Source organism: Pterocles gutturalis, unplaced genomic scaffold (assembly GCF_000699245.1).
Source record: "Pterocles gutturalis isolate BGI_N339 unplaced genomic scaffold, ASM69924v1 scaffold15204, whole genome shotgun sequence".
Taxonomy (NCBI): domain Eukaryota; kingdom Metazoa; phylum Chordata; class Aves; order Pterocliformes; family Pteroclidae; genus Pterocles; species Pterocles gutturalis.
Genome location: NW_010133481.1, coordinates 50,857 through 59,673, shown reverse-complemented (window position 1 = coordinate 59,673; position 8,817 = coordinate 50,857). Strand labels below are relative to the sequence as shown.

The window sequence follows — 8,817 nt, the reverse complement described above, 5'->3', positions numbered from 1 at the left end:
GGAAAGAGATACTGGTGCTGTGCCGAGAGATGTTCAACACCCACCACTTTCTGTGAAGCCTGTGAGTCATGGGCACCTATTGCTTTCTGGGATCTGCTCCCAGATCCCTTCGCTTAATCAGAAACCCAAACCCACTGGTGTTTTAAAAATACTAATGTTAGAAATATTTTATTTAACCCCTTCACATCATGCATAAATCCCAGGATCTCTTTCCATTGCCTGGAGCTTTTCCAGGACATCACTGTTGCAGGTAAATGAGGCAATGGTCTCTTTTGTTTTGTGTTGGTTTGTTGTGGGTTTGTTTTTTGTTTTGCTTTTTTAAACTTTTTTTTTCCCCCAGCCTGAGCAAAGGGGGTGACATCTCTTAATCTCCGCAAGCTCTTGCAGTACAGTGCTGGTGAATAGCCTGACAGTAGGTATATGGAGAGGTGGAGGTGAACGGTCTGGTGTATCGGCATTACACCTTCCTCCAAGCCTGGCTCAAACGTTAAGAGGAGGCTCGAGTATCTAGTACAGGTGTCAAGCTGCATGTGCCAGAATGGCAAAAAGGAGCCCTTTGTCCCTGCTCCATCCCTCTCAGATACGGTGATGGCACAGCCATAGACAGTTTTTCTTTTAAATGTTGCCTTTCTCGGAGAATTTTTTTTTTTTAATTTAAGCCTGTGTGGTGTTCTTGTCAATGCTTGTCCCAGATGTTACTTATTTCTTCCTGCAGTCAGTGGTGGGTCTGTATTTTGAGGAGGGAAGTGGGGATGCTCAGCAATTGCGCAGAGAGTGGGAAGTCCTCCTCTGCTTCTGACTCTTTTTTTAACAACGAGAGTGGTGTCTTTCTCCATGTCTGGTCCAAAGCCCACTGGTTTTGTGGAAAAGAAGCTGGTGCTTCCAGCATCTTTAAACCAGGCTGAGGCTGCCCACAGCTGTAATTTAGCTGGCCAGTGTGGTCTAGGTGGAGTGTCTCTGCTGGAAATGTTTGGGTTTGGAGAAAGGTTGGTGTCTTAAGGACAAGAAACTTCTGGAGAAAAGCTTTGTGTGAAATAACAGCAGAGCTCCTCTAGGGCTACTGAGTTTTGGGTTTTTTTTTATCGGTGCTCAGGATGTTGTCATAACTGTGATTTGCCTGGAAAGAGATAACCAGTCTGGCTTCTTTGTCCAAGCCTCTCTGTGAACTACTGGACAGCTGTTGTGGAAGAGTCCTAAATATGATCTTGGGGTTGTTTTAAACCTCCCTTCTGCGAGGTCTGTGCTCCCACATCACCATGCAGGAAATGGCCTTGGGGCCGTCGATGCTCAGGTCCGCTGGGCAGCCTGGAGGAGGAGGAGGACAGCGGGTCACGGGGGCTGGCCCGAGGCGCCTGGCCTGGCTTTTGCCTGCTGAAGACATGGAGGAGCGGCACAGTGGGCTTTGTAGGTCATGCAGGAAACGCCAGGAACGCTGCCCTGCTTTCTCACCTCGTGTCGGATGAGGTTATTTGTAAACCAAGGCATCCGCAGAGCAGCATGCACACTTTTTTTCCCCCCTTCCAGTCAAGGCCTGTAAAAGCTGGAAAGAGACTGAGCTGGTTTTAGAGGTGTTGCAATCTGTGTCCTGCTGTGGCCATGCCAGAGTGTTGCAGCAGAAGGGCAGGAGTGTCCTGTTTCCCTTGTCCTGCTGGGAGGACAGAGATGTCTGAGAGCTGCTCCTTCCCGTGGCACACTGAGCCAAGGAGACTGCGAGCTTGGCTCCCCACCTGCCTACATGGGTTTCTATCAGGAATAGGTTTTGGAGTTGCCACTAGGGCCACATCGCAACCTGTCACTCCTTCGTGTCGTTTTGGGAGAGCTGGCCTCACTGGGTGGTTTGGGGAGGGTCCTGCGCTCCTGGGGCAAGCCTTGGAAGGGGAGGTGGGCTGGTTTCTGCCCTAGAGCCGTGCAGCAGACATGGAAGAGGCAGGTTCAGCTGCTTCACCAATTAACCAGGAATTGGGTTAAATAAATAATCTCTAGGTATCCCTAGTGCCATGTGATGCTGAGGCCTCAGCAACAATGTTTGGGTGTTGGCAGTTTGCTGCAGAATCACGGTTTGTGAGTCGCAGGCATGGAGAAACAGTCTGGGGGTGTTTGCATGTCTTGGGGTTGAGGATGTTTTGGCTCCACAGGGGAGAGCTGGGTAGAAGGAAAAGGAGAGCACATGAGGGAGGTAGACCCAAGACAAAGATCCCGTGTCCTGAAAACCCCTGTGTTGTTACACAGTTCTGACAGGACTAGGCACAGCCTTCTTCCCTGGCAGAGGTGTGGTAGCCCTGTTAAATGCCTTTCTTCTTGGTCTTACAGAGCGATGACCTTAGGAACCTGTCCCTCTCTGGCCATGTGGGCTTTGACAGCCTCCCTGATCAACTCGTCAACAAGTCGACATCACAGGGCTTCTGCTTCAACATCCTCTGCGTGGGTAAGTCGTCTTGTGCCACTGGGCGGTCAGCTCAAGGGGTGCATGCGTGTCCACAAACTAGCACCTTCTCCCTCCTGCAAAGGGCAGGATCTGAGCCAGTTCTGGACTGTAGTGGCAGGGAAGTGACCGTTTCTTCCCAGAGCTGCTCCAGGGTAAAACCTAGCATCCTTCTTTTCTCTACCCCATTCCCCTAGTCAAAACATGGAAGTTCCTCGGTGTGAAAAGTCTGCCCTTCTGATGGTCCTGTGGTTCTGCTTTCCCCAAGGGCTGCCCGTAAGGAAGCTGAGCTAACTTGGGAACGGACTGTATTTTCAAAAGAACGCTCATTTAAATCTGCCTTTCTTTGGGTTGGGTGCAGAGGCTGTTTCTCAATAAATTGCATTCCTTCCCTTCCGGGCTTTGCCTGCCTGTCTTGTTATATTCTTAGTCTCTCCAGTTGGAAGGGATGCCATTTTTAGTCTCCAGATGACGTACCGGAGAACAGAGCCTGTCACCTGTTCTCTGCTGTATTTAATCTGGGTACCGCTCGTTGGTTTTACAGCCTGAGTTACTGTGTCCCGAGTTTTTCAGGGGTGAAATACAGGGAGGTAACCCCTCTTGGTTATAGGCAGATAGCTGCTGTCTTGGCATTGCTCAGCCCTGGGGAGCTGTGTGCCAAGACAGCTTTGCCCTACTGGTGGATCTCTTCAAGATGGCCCCAGAATGTAAATGGCCAGAAATGGTGGCTTTTACTGTTAGTTTGGTGGAGCAGTCCAGAAACAGCATCTTTCCATCTGTAGTTCATTTAAGCCCTTATTGTCCCTTCTAATTAGTTACATTAATTAGCTGGAAAAAAAACAACCCTCTGACTGTGCTTTTCTATAGCAAGCTGAGATTTCGTCTGCAGTGCAGGGTGAGCCATCTGAAAAGAAATCTGGTGAGCAAACCAGCCTCCTCTCTGTAGTTTTGTGTGTTGAAGAACGAGATAAGAGAAGAGTTGTACTTGTGCACACTCAAGCGACCAACCATCACGTGACTCTCCGAGCAGCGTGAAACCATTTAAAATTCAGCAGGGAACATCCTGAGCAGCAGGCAGCTCTTTGATCAAAACAGCATAAATTAATTGCCTTTTTCTCTTGCAGTAAATATTCCTCTCTTAACATGACTCGATATGTCTCCATTAAGACAGCAATCTGGTCCAACTCTTTTCTCTTGTAAAACGTGCTAATCATCAATTTTATCCCCAAATTAAAATTTCACACAAATTACTGCAGTTGTCCAAGGAATAGAAGTCTCCCCCTTTTAAAAAGAAACTTTTGAAATTGCGTTTTGAGAAAGGACACAATTAACTTTGGCATTGTAACGTGAGGCTTTTAATTGTGGCATGCGTGGATGAGATGCTGCAAAGCCCATCGAGCACAGCGTGCAGCAGTGCTGCGTTCCCATCGGGAGCTCGCTAAGATACGGAGCTTCAGAGACTAACAGTCTGTGCCACCAGTTTAGGACTGATCTTTTCCTGTGGGTTGCGCTCTCTGTGGGCCTAGATTTTGAGTTTCCATGTCATGTATACTTTGTCTTCCCTCTCTTTTATTTGTTTGTTCTCTTTTAAAAGCTTACTTTATGTCCTGCAACTTCCCAGGGTAGGAATGCTGCGACAAGCATGTCTCTGCTCGATTATTTTACTGGGCTGTAAGTAATTGCTGGCCTTCCTGAGCCTGGCAGGGAAGTGGTCACAGTCAAAGCCAGCGAAATGAACTGTCGAGTATCACAGAGCACAAGGCAGTTGCTGAGTACTGATATTTGTTCCTTTACACACACATATTATGTGGTTCTCTGAGGTCTTCTAAGTGGGGATTTTGCATATTTTGAGAGATTTTCATGCTAGGAGAGCTGCATACAGCCCAGAGATGCTTGGGAGCAATCCCAGATGCAGGCTCTGCTCTCCCACCTGGTTTTTGCATTGCTTTTCTGTTATTCGCTTCTACTTAATATTTTGAGGGGGCTGAGAGGCTGGGCTAGGACCCCCTCCCAAGGCTGATCTGCACTCTGGGAGGTCTGTCCCAGTGTGTCTGGGGTTGGAGTGACCTCGGGACGTTACCTCGGCCCACATCCTGCTCACAGCATGGGTAGCGGTAGCAGCTGGAGAGTTTAATTGCTAAGCAAACACTTTTGACTTAAAAATGAGATTTAGGCTAATGCCTTCATCCACGTTACTAATTGCGCTGGGGATTAGTGAACCTGTAGTAGTTCCAAAAGTTGGTATTTAAGCAGTGTGCTATTTTAGAGTTTTAAAAAACTTTTTATGTATTTCTGTCTCCAAGTTTGGTTGCCCAAGTTTCATTATGGATTTTTTTTGTGTTTCTATTGAAAAAGAAAAAGAAACCAAGCTGGAAAAAAAAGGCATAGAAACCTGTAGAGAATCAGATATCTCCTTGGGAATCAAACACTGAGTTGAGAGAATTAACAATTTGCTTCTGTAAAGAAAGTAATATCAGAACTAGGGCTTGACCTACACTATTAAAAAGAGAATTAAGTATTTTTTGAGTAAGAACAGCTTCTTGCTGTCCTGAATACAGATGTCACTTGCGAGGCGGGGAGGTTGGGGCTCTTTGTGCCGTCCAGCCAGAGGGAGCCTGATCACCAGTCAGGTCATACCAGTGTAAGAACCACTGGAGACTGCCAGGAGCAAATGCTTCCATGGGGAAAGAATGATTATTTGCATCTCTTGTGGTGCCAGCGTAGCAAGTCCAGGAACCGGCTTCTAGCAGCAGCAGCTATTTGCTGTGTCATCATGGAAGGAGTCCTTTCCCCTCTCTGAGGAGGGAGGCTCACTCGGCAAATGTCAAAGTAACTGTTCTTAAAACCATCATGGCTTTTATTCCCCCCCCCCCTTTTTTTTTTTTCCCTTCCCCTTTTTCTTCCTCCAGTTTTGTACCTTCAGTTCAGGGAGTCTCATAAGCCTCAACCCATCCTGTCCAATTCTTGCTTTCCTGGAAAAGACTGTGTTCCTCTTTGTGTGCCAAATTATCCCCTTTCCTTCCTCAAAATAACGAGAAGTCCCTGAGGTCAGTGGTGCTTTGTACCTCGGGTGATGCCCCTTTCTGTGTCCTTGCCTGTGTTTGTGCTGCACCTTTCGTGAAAGCCCTGAACTGGTTTTGCTCTTCCCAGCACAGCAGCCTGGCTCTTCACTCCCGGGTCGTGGCTTTTAGCTCTGAAGGCGTTTGGTTTATCGTGATGTCTCTCAGGGTGGCAGCTTTCACCTAGCAGGGGCTTGTTTTGGGATTCGGATCCCCGGCGTGTGGTGCTTTGATGGGGTGTGTCTGCAGGCTGTGCTGCAGAGACCCAGCCGCCAGGACCTGCGGAGCAGAAACCAGAGCTGGTGTCACCTCCCAATGGCCCAAAGTCCCTGGTTCAACCCTGGGGGACTGGTAAAGATGCGAGGTGTCCCAAAAGACATCTTTTCCTGGAGGGTTTATTTTGCTTGGCCGTGGGAGTGTAGCCTAATTCCACTGCTACCCAAGTGGAGTAACTCCTTAGCCTGGTGAATGTGCCCGAGAATGGGATGGGGAAAAGGGATCAGACCATACTAACCCTGCTTTTGTCTGCTCAGGGGAAACTGGCATCGGCAAGTCAACGTTGATGGACACTCTGTTCAACACCAAGTTTGAAAGTGAACCTGCGACGCACAACGAGCCTGGTGTGAGATTGAAAGCCAGGAGCTACGAGCTCCAGGAGAGTAACGTCCGTCTGAAGCTGACTATTGTTGACACAGTTGGATTTGGCGATCAAATTAACAAAGATGACAGGTAAATTTATTTGTGCCAGGAGAAGGAATCATTGCACTGATGTGCTCGGAGGCTAGAAGGGCTTGATGCCCTGCTGTTCCTGACGGTGTTTCCTGATCCGGGCGCAGCAGCTAGCAGCGCTCGCCCAGTGAGACAGGCAGAAGTGACAAGAAACTGAAGAACAAACAGATCAGCTGGGCTGCAAAGCTGAAACTTGTGTCTCTGCCCTCTGTGTCTCTGCTTGGATTGAAACATGTAAATATGTGAAAGCAGGAGTTCAAATTGGAATTCCATTGCCATCTTTAAGGGGCTGGAACTCAGATTATGATTCCTGTTTGCACCATCCTGCACTGTTCAAATCTGAGTGGGTTTTACTCTACTGTTGTGCCTAGGTGCTGATTTTCATGTTGTGTGCATGAGGTAAATATTCTGGGCAGTCTACGCAATCCCTTGTGTCCATCCATGTGGACTTTTGCTGTACTGTTAAAACCACTCATTTTACCATCATGGCTAATTAAGCTAATTAAAATATTTCCTACATCTTTGAGCCATACATTCCCTCGTTGCAGTAATCCCAGCTCCCTCTGGAGGGTTGTTAGTCACCCTCTTCTCTGCACCTTGCCGTGTGAGGGCACGCTGGCCGGCAGCACCTATTCTGACCTGTTAGGGCATTAGGTAGATAGCGTAAGCTCTTTGAAAACACAAGCTTAAAAAAATCAAAGTTTCCGACAGAATCCCCATTAGCGTGGAGATTGAGCAGGTTCTGCTTCCTTTCCACGAGGAAAATTAGTAGATTTTAAAAAAACATTTTACAGTGCTGTGTCTCCGAAACGTTTCTTTGCTTTTTGACCTGACACCGAAATACAACGGTTGCCCCTGCTTTGCTGCTCCTGCTCCTAACTGATGCTCCAGAGCCAAAAATGCGAGGGGCGTGTGCTGGCTGGAGGGAGATCTCTGCGTGTCAGACGCTGCCATATGCTCTCAGGCGAGAACAAAAGCTGCTCAGAAGAGAAGCAGGTGCTGGGAGCAGGGATGCTCTGCAGCTTGTTACTGCTGGGTCACTTTGCATTTGCTTCATTCGGAAGATAAGAAGAGCCAGCAGTACTGGAGGTGAACCCCCTTCGACTTCCCTCTTGGACAGCTGGAGAGAGGAGCAGTCACAGGGCAGCAGGGACTTTCTCTGTGCTTCTGGTTTGAGTCCTCCCAGTCCTTTTTTGCTCTGTTTTTTTTTTATGCTGCTTTATCTAATATGATCTGCCCAATGTAAGGCCTTACTGTTTTCTTTGCAACATGCTTCTGAGGTTTTTGGGATTGCCTGGTCAGAGGCAGAATTTCCAAAAGCAGAGAAACTGGAGCAGCGGTCGTGCTACAGACCCACCTAGTGATATTCATGATCCCCGCTGTGCCCGCACATTAACGAGCAGTGCTCAGTCGTGTCGTCTGGGTCTGCAGCGCTGGCAGCCCTCACGCAGCATTGGAACAGGCTGCCCAGGGAAGCGGTTGAGTCACCATCCCTGGAGGTATTTAAAGGATGTGTAGATGTGGTGCTCTGGGACATGGTTTAGGGGTGGACTTCGTAGTGTTAACTGTTTGAGTCTATGATCTTAAGGGTCTTTTCCAACCAAAATGATTTGGTCCCCCCAAAGTACACAAACAGGGCTGTGTCTCCTGGGTTTTGCTCCCAGGCTTCAATTCCTGAAAAATTCCTTTTATCCCCTCGTGAACCTCCCTTCCCTCTTTTAAGATCACAAACAAACTTTTGGATAAACTAGGGTAGGTGGTGGTTTTGTGTTTAAATTTCCTCGTGTCTAATGATTCTCAATGACATTAGCAGAGCAGCAGCTCAGACTTTAGCTGAAGAGACTGCAAAATACATTCTTTTTTGGAGTAGCAGCCTTGTGTGGTTTCCATGGACTCAGAGTCCAGGCTCTCTGCCACTGTATCTTGCTAATGTGTCCATAATACTCCCCCTGGGCAGCAAGTGGAAGCGCACACTTGCTAAGGAGGGACTGTAGGTTGGGCAGGGAGGGTCCCAAGAGCAGCACTTACCCCGGTAATGTGCAGAGCGCCCGCGGAGTTACTTGTGTTGTCCCAGCAGCGAATGCCCTAGTTTTCTCTGTGCCATGTCTTCTCTCTCCTCAGCTACAAGCCTATAGTAGAATATATCGATGCGCAGTTTGAAGCCTACTTGCAAGAAGAGCTGAAGATCAAACGGTCCCTGTTCAATTACCACGACACCAGAATTCACGCCTGCCTGTATTTCATTGCACCAACTGGACACTCCCTGAAGTCTCTAGACTTGGTCACCATGAAGAAGCTTGACAGTAAGGTACTTGCTGCCCACGTACTTTTATGATCTTGCCGCAGGCTTAGCTAAACCTGCACCGAACAATACTGTCTGATTTTTAGCTGCGGGGAATTGCAGACGTGCAACATGAAAACTTTAGTACCTTGGGCTAGCTGCTGGAGGTGTTCAAGAAACGTGTGGATGTGGTGCTTAGGGACATGGTTTAGCGGGTTAGGTGGTGTGGGTTGACGGTTGGACTTGATGATCCTTGAGGTCTTTTCCAACCTTAATGATACTATGATTCTATGATCGTTCCCTGGTTCGTGTGCTGCAGGCATTCC

The 8,817-nt window shown here is 48.2% G+C and overlaps 1 protein-coding gene across 1 annotated transcript in view; it reads left to right on the top strand.

Moving 5' to 3' along the window:
- Positions 1-2,313: 2,313 nt before the first annotated feature.
- The window catches only part of SEPT11 (septin 11), a 17,513-nt gene continuing 11,009 nt past the window's right edge, over positions 2,314-8,817 (top strand). The window contains exons 1-3 of the mRNA XM_010081259.1: positions 2,314-2,425; positions 6,015-6,210; positions 8,332-8,518. Coding sequence (XP_010079561.1) covers positions 6,044-6,210; positions 8,332-8,518 — 354 coding nt within the window. The 5' untranslated portion in view covers positions 2,314-2,425; positions 6,015-6,043. The remainder of the gene's footprint in view (positions 2,426-6,014; positions 6,211-8,331; positions 8,519-8,817) is intronic.